The 13922-nt window shown below is 50.7% G+C and overlaps 1 protein-coding gene across 1 annotated transcript in view; it reads right to left on the bottom strand.

The window, feature by feature from the left end:
• Positions 1-12774, bottom strand: part of KIF26B (kinesin family member 26B) — a 440039-nt gene extending 427265 nt beyond the window's left edge. The window contains exons 1-2 of the mRNA XM_045877594.3: positions 11775-12774; positions 10564-10965 (exon numbers count right to left, since the gene is read on the bottom strand). Coding sequence (XP_045733550.1) covers positions 10564-10965; positions 11775-11837 — 465 coding nt within the window. The 5' untranslated portion in view covers positions 11838-12774. The remainder of the gene's footprint in view (positions 1-10563; positions 10966-11774) is intronic.
• Positions 12775-13922: the final 1148 nt, after the last annotated feature.

The following is a 13922-nucleotide window of genomic DNA, read 5'->3' as shown; positions in this document are numbered from 1 at the left end:
CTCAGACATCACTCAGATTAGATAAAGAAGTATCGAAAGCTTATGTTTGTCACCTCTGTGGTGGCAAAGGAGATTTAACTTATTATTTGCAGTTGACACTTTAAAAATAAAGACATTTGGGGGGGACTGAGTGGCTCACGTCATGATTCCAGGGTCCTGGGATGGAGCCAGACACAGGCTTGGGCTCGCATGAAAGGGCTCATGCTCAGCGGGGAATCTGCTCCTCCCTCCCCCTCTGCCCCTACCCCCCCTTGTGCACGCACTTTCTCTCTCAAATAAATAAAATCCTTAAAAAAATAAAAATAGACATTTTGTACATAAGAACTATCAAAGATTTTAAAACCATGCTGTGGGTGGAAAGCTAAACATTTTTCCAAGATCTTTTTGTGGTTGGCAACAATGTCCAACTCAAACTCCATTAAGCAGAAATGGTGAGTCAAAATAGCCCCTCAGCTGCAACATGGCCTATAACACTTAAGATATATTTAGATATAGTTCTGCTTATCAAAAGAATTCATGCTACCCCAGAGCCTTCTGATATGTTAACCCCCACAGCAGCACAGGAATATTGACCCTTTCTGGGTAAGAGTTTACAAGAAGGCTCTGAGAGCTGAAACGTGTGCAGGAAATACCGCTTGGTGGGGGAGGGGGTCTATATTTCCAGACTCCTCCACAAAGTCTGGTCAGAATCGATGCGATAGGATCAGCAAAGCATAACTGCAAAGAAAACTGTCTGCGAAAGATAAAACCGGATGGGAAAGCAGATAAGCCCAAATTCCTGGTGCTACCCAGATCCGCAGCATCGCCCACCCTCACTGGGGGAGGCACGCTCTCTGTTCAGGAGTGCGAATGCCAAACGAGCAGTCTGCCAAGCTCCCTGGAGGGCCTCTGAGCCGGGCAGGGCTCAAAGAAGGGATTTCCATCTGTGACAGGGAATAGCACTCCATATTCATGGCTTCTCAACTAAAAGGAGTGGCTATTTTCGTCAACTGAGCTCTCCCAAATTTTCTGTGGAGTCACCCTACAAGGGAATAAATGAGCATTTTATCCACTTGGAGGTGAAGACATGGAAAAGGAGATGAGCTCATTGGCTCTGACTGCGGTTTTTCCATTTTGCTGTCAGACCACTGACAAGAGGAAGGGAGGGACAGAGGAAGGAAGGTAGGTAGGAAGGTTGGTTTTATAAAATTTACCTTCCTAGAGGAAGTCACTGGAATAAACAGAAAGTGAAGGTTGACTGTCATCTCGCCCATTTCACAGACCCTCACAACAACGCCGCTGGGGTCCTATCACTTCTGCCACTGTAAGGAAGAGAATGACCGAGTTCAGAAAGGCTGTGCCCAAGGTCACACACTTAGTGACGTGACCTGATTTTGCACCCAAGTTTGTTGACCCCAGAACTTCCTTTTTAAGGTCGTAAGAGCCTCAAAAGTGGATCTCTTAACCTTAGTGTCGTCAATGACTCAAATGCTACCTTGGATGTCCTCACCTCTCCACCCACTCCTGGACACACGGTCATTGCCTGCCTTTCTCCAGGCACCAGAAACTCTTCCAACAAAGATCCCCAGCGACCTCCGATTCATGGAATCAAGGGAAACCTCCATGCTTACCTCCTGGATCTCTCTGAGGTATCTGACCTACACCTCCCTCTGAAGTTGCTCCTCTCTGCTTCCATGACACCACTTTCTCCTAGTTTCCTCCCCTTCTCTTGGCTTCTCCTTGACTTCTCTTCCTGACTCCTCAGGCTGCCTGTGCCTTCAATGTCCCTGGTCCCACAGCTCCATGCTCTGCTCACTGTCCACAGCCTCACTCTCTGGGAAGAGCTCACCCTCAGGGGATGCCACCACCCTCTCCATGCCAACATCCCCCAGACCCGTGTCTCCAGCTCTGAATCCCACTGGGACCCACCAGAACATTCTTCTTCAAGCTCTACAGGGCCCAGACAGTTTTATGATCCACAACCATCCTCGTAAATCAGACCCACAAGAACAAAAGCCTTACCCCCTCCTGTACTCTCTGTCTCAATTAATGGCAGCAGCTCCTCACCCTTGTGGCCAGAAATCCGGGAGAGCCCTCATCTTCCTCCTTTCCCTCTGTCCCATATCCCCATGGGTTTTCTATGGACAACATCTGTCTGGTCCAAGCTGCCACCCCATTCCCACTGCACTGCCTTAGCTCAGGCCTGCACCCTCCATCACCCAGGCCATGGCAAGGGGCCTCCTCATGCACTCCCCGACGCCGTTCTTGAGCCCATCTTCCCTCACTGTCAGAGCAACCTGTCGTAGATAGATAACTGATCACCTCGTTCCCTTCCCGAATGCCCATCAACAGCTGCCCAAGGCCTACAGGGTCATACGAGACTCTCCAGCTGCAAGGCCATTCATCCTAACTCCTGCCATCTTCCCAGTGCATTACTCGCCCATGCACCAGCTGTGTTACTATGCACCCCTGCAGCTCCCCAAAGGGTACACAGTGTGCATAACCTTCTTGTGCTTCATGTCTGCCATTCCCTCCAGCTGGATGTCGGTGCTGTCCTGTGCTCAGTGAGCCGAACTCCCATCCACCTGCCAAAGAAGCTCTAGCCTCCCCTCTGCTCCCTGGCAGCCCACCCAGCCTGTGGTCCAGAACTTCCTACACTGCTCTCAAACTCCAGCTCCTTGTCTGTCTCTAAACTAGACTGGGAGTTGCCCCAGGGCAGGATTTTCATCTTCTTTGTTCCCTGGTTACAATGTGGCAGAGCACTGCAGCTGACACGTGAGCAGGAATCAAAAATGCTTATGGGCATATGAATATGAAAGCAAAGACAGTAAATAAAATATTAACACATCCAATCTGCAGCATATTTTAAAAATACACTGTGACCAAGTGGAGTTTATCAGGGGAATGCAAGGATGGTTCATTCTTAGGAAATCAATAACAATTCACAATATTAATACATCTAAGGAGAAAAATCATATGATCATCTCCCTAAACACTGAAAACATATTTGGCAAAACGTAACACCCATTTTTGATTAAAAACACTAAATAAAATAGGAATTGATGGATACTTCCTTATTTTATAAAACTATATATACACCTCAGTCCAAAAGCCCACATCTTACTTAATGGGAAAAACTATACACATATCAACTATCCCACTACCATTTAACACTGTATCTGAGGCATGAATCAATATAACAGAGAAGACCCCTAAAGGAATAAAAACAGCAAAGGAAAGGAATAATGATATCTCTACTTGTATAAGATAAATTCTTCTGAAAATCCAAGAGTGCCAATTTTAAAAACTAATGAATACATTAATAGAATTTAATAGGTTATAAAGTTAATATATAAATATCCTTCTTATATACAAACAATTATCAATTAGAAGAGAAGATGAAAGTGAAGAGTTCATTTATAACAGCAATAAAAGATATAATACCTAAGAGTAAATTTAACAAGAAATGCACAAATTCTATAGGAGAAAAACCTTGAAAATTGCTGAAAAGTAGACTTGTTCAAATGGAATAACATTCCACGTTCTTGGGAAAGATTCAACATCATAAAGATGGCAAATGTTCCCCAGGTTAATATATAAATTTAACATGGTCCCAGTTAAAATAGTTATTTTCTGGAGTTAGGCAAGTTGATTCTAAAGTTCATATGGGAAAACAGGAAGAATAACCAGGAAACTCCCAGAAAGGAAAGGTGCTGTTTGGGAGAGGGAGGGCTAGCCCTACCAAATATTAAAACTTACTACAAAGATTCTGTACTTAAAATAGTGTGTGGGCACCTGGGTGGCTCAGTTGGTTGGGCATCCGACTTGGTTTTGGCTCAGGTCGTGATCTCCTGGTGGTGGGACTGAGCCCAGTGGTGGTGGGATTGAGCCCAGCGTTGGGCTCCACGCTCAGCACGGAGTCTGCTTCCGATTCTCTCCCCACCCCCAACGCATGCACATGCATGCTCTCTCTAAATAAAGATAAAATCTAAAAAATAAAATAAAATAAAATAGCGTGGAACGGGCACATGAAGAGACAGATAAATAGCACATAGCAGAAGGTCCAGAGACAGACCCAAATCCAACTGAAAAGTTGGTTTATGATAATGACGGTATCTCAGATCAGTGGAGGGAAGCTGGATGTTTTAATAAAGGGTCTGGTGACAACTACAGATATTTAGAAAAAGGTAAAATTGATCTGTACATTTCATTATACACCAAAGTAACTTCCCAGTGGATGAGACATCTAAATATTTAAGAGGAAGCCATAGGAATACTCAAAGAAAACAGGTCAATTCCTTTGAAACCTGGAAGTGCTAGGCAGACAGCCTTTGTAACCATGACTTGAAATCCAACTTTCTTAGATGGGTTCTGGAGCAGTCCAAAGGCAGAGGTAAGCAGGATGACGGATACAAACTGATTTACTACTTTGATAAACATTTTTTTAAGTAGTCGCCACACCCAGCGTGGAGCCCAACATGGGGCTTGAACTCAAACCCTGAGATCAAGACCTGAGCTGAGATCAAGAGTTGGATGCTTAACTGACTGAGCCGCCCAGGAACCCCTTGATAAAACATTTTTTAGAGATTTTATTTATTTGAGAGAGAGAACGAGTGAGAGGCAAAGGGAGAGGGAGAAGCAGACTCCCCACTGAGCAGGGAGCCCGACTTGGGGCTCCATCCCAGGACCCTGAGATCATGACCTGGGCCAAAGGCAGGCACCTAACTGACTGAGCCACCCAAGCACACCTTGATTGATATTTTTAAAGTAATCCAGGAATACAGGTTTATTCCCTGTCCTTTTGTGCCTATATGCAAATGCACTCTACGAGATTTCGGACTGGTGCACCTAAGTATGAAAGATCAGCAGGAACCCACTGAAACCGTGCTTCTTTGCCACAGTAAGACCATGCAGGAGGTTTAAAAAAAAAAAAAAAGGGAGAGAGGGGTAAAGAAAAGATGCTACGGTCAGCCTGGGACCCAAGATAGTAAAAAGGAAATCAGTTTGTATTCCTGAAAAGAGACCAGGAACCCTGACAGACGCCAGCCAACTTGCAGCCTTTGCCAGGACGAAACAGAGCTAAGTCTGGCAGCCCTGCGGACCTGGTGCTGAGACGTTCCCCTGAGGAACTCTTCCCCTTAGGAGGTCAGCGCAGGGCCCCCCCACCCAACAGGTTTTCCAGAAAGGGCAGGCAACAGAGGAGTCTCAAGTGAGTGAATAGAAATATGAGGAAGTTCCTTTCCCCCCTGCATTACATTCCAGCCAAGAAAATTACTCAGCTCACCATCCTGACAACCCCACACATTTCCCCCCAAAAGTAATGCTACCATCTGTGAGCCCAGGAAAAATAATCCTCTCTCTCTCTCTCAAGGTCGGGGGAGGGGGGTGGCCTCCCACTCAGGCAGTTATCCTAACAGTGACCCTCAAGGGGTTTGGCTGGGGGGAAGCTTCCTTGGATTTCTCTGTTCTTGCATCTTTACTCATGCTTCCTTTGTGTGACCTGAACCATATCAATCATTTGGAATTCTTGGGGAAAGAAATTAGGTTCATCTGCACTTTGCTGTAAGAGATCTGATGTATGGGGGACGGGGGAGGCACATCCAAGTACAGTGCCCGGCACACACCAAGGCCGATAACTGCTAGTCATTTATAATCATCATCATTACCATCACCATTAGGATTAGTTGATGAATGGCACGATCTGTGATATTTATGCCAAAGAGCAATTCATGTTGCCTAAATTTTATTGACTTAATCCTTCCAAATGCTGACAAATTACTAGCCTCAGTCATTTAAAAATCACATTTCTAATGCAATAATCCTATCTGCGATGTGTGTGGAAGACATTACTACAGCCCAGGGATTTTTACAAAGTGAATTAAGTCACTATAAAAACTGACCATGTTGGTTCACAATTAAAAGTCTGGTGGAATGAAATGCCATTATTCCATAGCTTGCTAAGCCCGAAGGAACAGATTACCATTCACGTGTCTCTACTGGGAATGTTTTTAGAATCCCTAAAATGTTTCCGGAATGTTCTCATTACTGATATTATCTATTAGCTGATCTTCTATCGAAAATATTTCTGAAATGGAAAAGATTTAAATCACAAGTTCTGAAAATTACTATGTGTTCTTAAAAAGGTTTCAGATAAACACCTCTCAATAAGCACTTAAAATGCAATATGTATTGTATCTATAAAGAATCACACCATGGCTTTTGGAGGAACTTTTCCATAGAGTTATTTTTTCATACCCATTTTGGAGCTGGGAAAATACAGAAATACACACACACACACACACACACACACATATTCCCCAAGTCTAGACTTACTTGGGCTCTGGCTATTTAGAGTCTACGTTTGGTGTTTTTAAACCCCTCTGACACATTCCTTTCTTTCATCTCTGTGATTCCTGGCCACCCTTCTCGGTACGGCTGGCTAATCTTCCTGATATTTCTGGGGCATAAATGGACCCAGAATACTTGACTGAGAAAAAAATCAGATAGGAATGTAGTTCTGAACCTTTTAACATAAAAGATTTTCTTGTATTGATATGGAAATGAACAGATGCCCGAGACCCTTCTGCCAACCTGAAACATTTCTGCCTACTCCAGGGAATTCCTTTGGGCTGATGTTTCTTAGGGCTTACACTGTTGATTCAAAAGTTCCGTCTCAGTTATCTGAATGATCGAGGATAGCCCCAAAATGGGAGATTTGTTCCTTGGCCCTCATTTCTGCTCAGTGCCTTGACTGTGTGTAAAACAGGAAAGATGCTCATGCCAGTGGATCTGTAATGGTTTTATATTTACACGTTGGAATGCTACCATGGGCAAAAGTACTGTGTTTACCGCAACCCCCAACACGTTACAAATCAGTATTCTTTTATCTGACCCCTTCTACTTACCAGCTCTAGAAAGACATGATATAAACCCAGTGAGTACTTTTTTTACTGACAGAGGCAATAAAAGTCAATCCAAATGTTTTACAATCTGCCACCATGCACAGATCTTTACTCACCCAGGTAAGTTGTTATTTGAAGGGACAAACCCAGAGCATCAACAGGTGCACGAGGATCATAGTTGCCGTTTCTCTACTCCAGAGTCTGTTTTATTCCTCAATCTGCCTCCACTCCCTGCCTCCTTCCAGAAACCTCACACTCTATGCATGGAAAACCAAACCCATTATCACCCTTCTCCCTGAGCCACTCCCAAATATGTATCTCCTCCCGTTTCCTGCCTCAGTTAACACCAACCCCGCCAGGCGCAGTTAGGTGCAGTTACCTGACTTAGAAACCTCTGAGTCCTGCTGCCTTCTGCCCTGAAGCCTTGGTCTCCTGTGGTCATGTGACCCCCAAGAGTGCTCAAAATAGGGCGGTCACTCCTCAGGCCACCGGGGGTGACCGGCCAGACACCCCCGATGGGCTCACCAGCACTTCACCTCCCCTCCTTAACCAACTGTCCCCGAGACAAAACTGGGGGGATTCAACAGGGCTTGCTACCTACAAATGAGTGCAGGGTGAGGACTCCAATGGCTGTAGGGATATTTGGAAAATGTACTGATGAAATTAGAAACTGAAAGTGGATAATGTTTGATTAAAAAAAAAACCCTAACTCAATAAAACATAAATCTAACAGTATCTTGGCTCGTTAATAATCATCAACGACCCCACATCTTTCTCCAAAGAAAGTTATAAATATGGACAAAAACGGATTTACTCAAGGTCACAAAATATATCAGCGGTGGAGAAAGAACTAAAACCAAATCCATCCTAAAATAATAAAAGATTCCTGGATGTGCCATTCTGCCTCTGACTTCTAAATGTCCACCTAGGAGATTTTTAATACCACCTAGAAGAGTTTAGTACTCCGTTTAAGAAAATATTTCCTAAATACCGTTAAGCATCTTAGGTGAATTACAATGATGGTTTTTGCTAATTACCCCTCAAGAACATGCCTTTTTCTTCTAGACTCTTACTCTCCAGGGCAAACTGCATGTTGGAGTCACAGTGGCATCTCTTAGTCTAATGAAACTTAACTCTTTTTGTGCCTGAGGGCTACAGAGGTCCATAGCTTGCTCATAAATCCAGCCCTGGGAAGAAGGGAGGCCTTATGTCTGAATTCTGTGGGCCTCCATCCATCCTGCTCAAGAGAACACAGCATGTGTTTCCTTAAAATATCACAGGCTTTAAAAGGGGAATGGAAATTCTACCTCATCTGAGGGTACCGATGCTTAAAAAAGGGAAAACAAAGCTGAAATTTTATTATTATTATCCTGAGAAACGTGCAGAAGATTTGTAGTTAACACTGAGGCCCCATACCTCATGACTAACAAGGAGGCGATCCAGGTCACTGTTGTTTCTGGTTAAGTCTTGCGCAACCAGGCAACTGTGGTCCTGGGTGATATTGATGTGTGCCGGCAAGTGACCCCGCGCGGCCCTCCCGGTGACTGACAGCTCTCCCTCAGACATGTCTGGGTGCAGAGCACTGAGGTTCAGAGACTCCTGACCGCTTCCCCAGGTCACTTTAATTTCATCACGTAGGGCGCCTGGGTGGCTCAGTTGGTTAAGCCACTGCCTTCGGCTCAGGTCATGATCCTGGAGTCCTGGGATCGAGTCCCGCATCGGGCTCCCTGCTCAGCAGGGAGTCTGCTTCTCCCTCTGACCCTCCCCCCTCTCATGCTCTCGCTCTATCTCATTCTCTCTCTCAAATAAATAAATAAAATCTTTAAAAAAAAAATCTCATCACGTAAATACAATTGGCAAATATATTGAACTGTAACACTGGGAATGGATTTTCCAGGTGCTTCCAACAAAACCCCAAATCGACTTTGTCACATGAGTCCACAACACAGGATGGATGCATTTGAATTTCAAACATTTATTTCTTCTTCCTATAGGTTTCCTTCCCTTCTTCCTCCGTTTGTATGAAAAGAGTAGATTTTGATTTAGTTTTGCACACAGAAGCAAACACCACCACCACCAAGCTATTTAAGAACAGATCCTTGAGAATGTCCTAGAATGCTTTGGTAGACTGCAACTTACTAGGATTGCCACCTATCAGATAATATCTTTAAGAACCGAGGTTTTTCAAAATTTATCAGAGGGTCTAGTCTGGTTGTACCATCTCACAGTGCCCCACACTCTTCCTCTCAAGCACTTATGGCAAATGGGAACAAAGTATGAATTGTACATTTTGTGGTCGTTTGTATCCCCCATTTGAATATAAGCTCCACAGGGACAAGGACTGTAGATACCTGTTATTTCGTTGCTGTGCCTAACATAGTGCCCTGAATGCAGCAGGAAATCAAAGACTATTAATAAATGATCAAAAGAAATGACTCACACAAATAAATGTGTGAGTGAAGCAGTGTTAAATTGGAGAATATAGAATGCAAGTATAAAATAAGATTTCAGATTTCCTGAGATTGTTCTTGGGGGAGTCTGGACAGATTTATTATCAAACTACAAAAATGGCATACTGACAACAATCCACAAGTTAATTATTCTTGAGATAAATTCGGGATTCATAAAACCAATTCTCTGGGTGGTAATTTTCCACATGCAAAATTTTTACAACTTCTGTGGGTATTTGTTTAATTTAACCCTTTCATACGAAAACACTGATGTGCGTTAATTTGGATAAGCAGATGAGGCAAGCAGACGCAGTTACCGTTAAATTTCACGACTCAAAATCACAGTATTTCGTTTCGAAAGTCACAGAAATATAAATCAGAAAATGTCACTGAGCAGTGTCAGAAACCCCCACAGCTATGCACTGTTTTCTCGATATTTCTCTCTAACCACTGATAAAAACTCTCTGAAGTGGAAGAGTAAATATTATCATTTGATAGTACTTGGACCCAACAGTGCAAATACAATTGCATTGTGTTACACTGCACACACCACGGCCGCAGCGTTGCCATGGAGGAGCGAATGTGCTCGGAGCTGAGCCGGCCGCGAGGCAGCCCCGCTCCCAGGCGCTCCCACCCCTAATCTTCCGCGGGCAGACACGCGGAATGTTAAGGGGGACATGCCGGCATTCGAGAATGAGTTTCTGTTTTTGTCATCCTGGGAACGAAGGCCCACGAACAGGCCATGGGAAACGCCAAGCCCAAAGTATCGGCTTGCTTTCACCACTCCCACGGGCCTGTTAGGAAGGATCACGGTTGGCGGTGGGGAGGAGACCCTAAGGCGCCGGCCGGCAGTGCCCGCGCGAGGCAGAAAGGAAGCCCCCACGAGCAGGTGCCGGCTGTCCCCCCGCCTGCCGCACCGCAAAGGTTGGCGGCGCGCGGGCAGAGGCTCTCCGGGGAGGGCGCCCTGCGCAGGTCCAACAGCAGGTCCCGGCGGGTGCGGGGAGCACAGCGAGCTGTTAGGAGTGGAGGGCAGCGGGACCGATGAGCTGGGGCGTACCCAGTGGGCGGAGAGGCCTGGGCGCACCTCCCGGCTCTGTGCCCCGGGGCGGCCTGGCGAGCGAGAGGCGCGGGCTCGCCCCCCGGGGCCCCTCCGGCCGCCCGCCCCGGCCTCCCCCGGCCCCGCACCCCCACGCTCCGAGGCCGCCCTCCCGCCTGCCCCCGCGCGAGCTCACCTTGCCGGGGAAGGGCCCCGGGAGGAGCAGCTTCAGCGCCTGCCTCTTCAGCTCCACCAGGCGGGCGTTGCAGTTCTCGCACCAGACGCCGCGGTCCGAGCCGGGGGAGGAGCCGCCGCCGCTTCCCGAGCCCGGGGAGCCGGTGCCGAAGCCCGGCGAGCCGCCCAGGGAGCCCGGCGAGCTGGTGCCGATGCCCGGGGAGGTGGGGCCCGGGGAGCCCGTAAAGGAGCTCGGGGACGAGGTGCCCGAGCCGGGGGACGGGGTCCCCGACGAGCCGAGCGCCGAACCCGCGCCCTCGGGGGTGGGCCGGCTGCCGGCGCGCGACTCCTCGTACGCTTTCCGGTACCAGCTCTCGGGGGAGAAGGGCGCCGCGGGCTTGGTGGGCGAGCAGACTTCATTCACCTGCGGGGGAGACGTGCAGAGTCAGGGGCAGCAGGGCGGCGGGGTCCCGCGCCCCGGGGCCGGGCCGGGCTGGGGGCGCCCTCCCGTCGGCCCGGGATCTGCGCGCCCCCGAGGGCCGGGCCGAGCGCCAAGGGGCGCGCGTTCGGGACCTCTCCGAGCCCTGCGGCCGAATCTGCTTCCATCTGCCCCGTTAATCGTCCTTAAGTGGGTCCCGGCCTTCCGGGCGCCGGCGGATTCCTCCTCGGGTCGGGAGGAGAGGGCTCGCCCAGGGGCCCCATGGTTTCTGCAGGGGGAACCCATACAGTCGGCGCCCCGCGCTTTTGAATCCGACACCCATCCCAGAAAAAGCCCAGGTTCAAGATCTTGGAAGACGCTCTGGCGGGGGGCGGGGTGGGGGGCATCTGGGTTTTCATTCATTCGGGGTACGGCCCTCCGGATCCTGAAGGTAAATGGAAGGCTCCCCGCGCTCCAGGGCAATGATCCCGAGGAACGGCAGAGAATTCATGTACACTCCCCCTGCATTCGGCTTAACTCTGCCTGGAAGTGCACGAATGCCGCAAAAGTTAGGGGTGCGGGGACCGCCAGGAACGCGAGGACTGGGAAAATTCCGAGGGCCAGGCGAGTGTGCCGGCGTCCTCGCCCGCGGACCCGCCTCGGTGCGCGCACGCCCAGCTCGTCCGGCCGGGGCGCCTCTGCAGCGGCAGGAGAGCTCGCGGCCGCCCTGCCGGGCCGCACGGCGCCCGGAAAGGGGGACCCCGGCCGAGGGGGCTCTGGTCAAGCGCCTCCGCATTGTACCCGTCACAACTTACCCCGTATTTCTTGCCCCTGCTGGAGACCGCCAGCCTCTCTTTATTCCCGGCTACCGAATTCATGGTGGCTTTTCCAGAGGAGAGTGTCTAAATGTTCCAGCAACGCTACATCCAAAAGGTCTTCCAACCCTGAAGGGTCCCCCCGTTGTCGGGGGCTGCCTGTTGGCCCTCAAGTCAAGGTTTCTTAATGGGGGGGGGGGGAGAGAATGAAGAATCAAAGCAAATGGAGCCCAGAAGTAATAGCACTAATTTGCAGAACGGGTTGGAGTGGCTGGTTTATTCTTCTCTTCAAATAATGCTTTTCTCATCCTCTTCTGCCTCCTCCAGTCACACGTTCTCTTTTCACGGTCACATCCAGATAATTGGCATTTTCCTCAGCCAAGTGGGTCCGTTTTCCTCCACGAGGGAAGCGAGGAGGGCAGCCGGGCACACGCAGCTGCAGGGGAAGGTGGGCGAGCCCTCGCCGCGCCTCGCCTCCCGCCCGCGAGCCGGCGGTGGGAACTTGCCTCCTTCACGGAGCTCGGTAACTGAGTTCAAAGAAATTCTCCCAAAATATAAAGATCCAGACTCGGGGAGGAGCCTCGGCGCGTCGCGGAGCCAATATCCGCCGGCCCGCTCGGCCTGACAGTCGCGCGAGGGCAAGGAGAGGCGGCTCGGCGTGGCCCGGGCGCCGCCGCGGTCAGCGCGCGCGTGTGCGCCCGGGCGCAGCGCGGAGCCTCAAGAACAGCCGCCCCGCCGCTCGGGAGCCCGCCGCCTGGCTGCCGCCGCCGCGCCGGCCGGGATCCATTTTATGTTGCGGCGCGCCCGCCTGACACTGCGAGGCGAGCGCCGGGGGGCGGGGGTCGTAAATCTCGCCCGTTGCGGGGAAGTTCCTGGAGAGTGGCCCGTGGCCAGGGCCCTAATGAAACGCCACTGCGCGAGCCTGACGCGGAGGGGCAGCGCCGAGCGAAAGGGCTGGACAGAAATGCGCCCAAGCCTCCCCGCCCCCAAGTTCTTTCTCTTCCTGGCAAGGCTTGCAGTTCTGCCTTTGAAACGCCGTGTAAAAGGGACTGAGTCACAAACAAGTCCACAAACATGCCGGGTCCTCCCCCCCGCCCTTTGTTCTCCTAGACCTGCCCTGCAAACCTTTTCTGGAATTGCCCTACCAATCCCCGGCCGGCCGGGGACGGTGGGGACAGGGGGAACGGGAGGGACGGGGGGGCGGACACCCACCCAGCCACAGCCAGAGGACCTGAGGGCCTTCGACCCCCTCCCCGCGAGCCCCAAGCTAAGACGTGCCGAGCCGCCCAGGGCTGGCCCAGGTGAGCCCGGGATCAGGCTGGCCGCCACCCGGCAGGGGAAACTGAGGGATTAGCCGCGGTGCACAAGCGCCGCGCGGGCCGCGCGGGCCTGGAAAGGGGGTGTGTGCGGGCTGACCTCGCCTCGCCGCTCCGGGATCGGTCCCCTCGGCACCCCTCCTTCCCTTTCTTCCCGCACCTGGGGCCCGCGGAGCCCCGGGAGCACCCGGCCACCGCCCCCTGTCCGATCCCCCGCCACCCCCGGCGCAGCGCCGGGGAGTGCAGGAAACCGGCATATGCCAGGCTCCACACGTGGCTGCTCCGGGGTGTCATTTTTCATCTCCCGGGAGGACATTTCCTCTGGTGAGCCTGCAGGTCTGTTTTGTTGTGACCTTTAATTAACACCCCGCCAGACGCCTGGAGAAGGACCGGCCCAGTGCGGGGATCACGTGAGGTGTAATGGCATCTGCGCGCCCGGAGGCACCCGCCTGGGGGTGGGCGAGGGCGCAAAAGACGTTTGGGGCTTTCCAGTCGCTGGCTTCCTTCTGAGATAGGGAGGGGGCAGGAAGACAGCCTTCTGAGGGTGCTGAAACCCTGGGGCAACGCCCCTCCCGCTTTGCTCGGGGAAAATTCCTTCTGTGCCTCCCTCCCACTGCCATCTACCCACCCCACCCCACCTCCTCGCCGCAGCCCCGCGTGGGAAGATTTCACAGGCACCAAAGCGAGGTAAGAAGGTCAAAATGAAGATGTTGACAGCAGTGTGGAAGTTTCCATTACGTTCCAGCTTCCAATTTAAAAGCGATCACATCGAGAGAGGACCTGAGGGGGACAGGTACGCCTCCAGGCGGCCCACCGCAGCTCTCAGCCACAT

The sequence above is a fragment of the Mirounga angustirostris genome, unplaced genomic scaffold, assembly GCF_029215605.1.
Source record: "Mirounga angustirostris isolate CCGP_5_RB_7025 unplaced genomic scaffold, mMirAng1.0.hap1 SCAF_6, whole genome shotgun sequence".
In the NCBI taxonomy this organism is placed as follows: Eukaryota; Metazoa; Chordata; class Mammalia; order Carnivora; family Phocidae; genus Mirounga; species Mirounga angustirostris.
The sequence above is the reverse complement of the archived record's forward strand: the minus strand, read 5'-3'. Positions and strand labels throughout refer to the sequence as shown.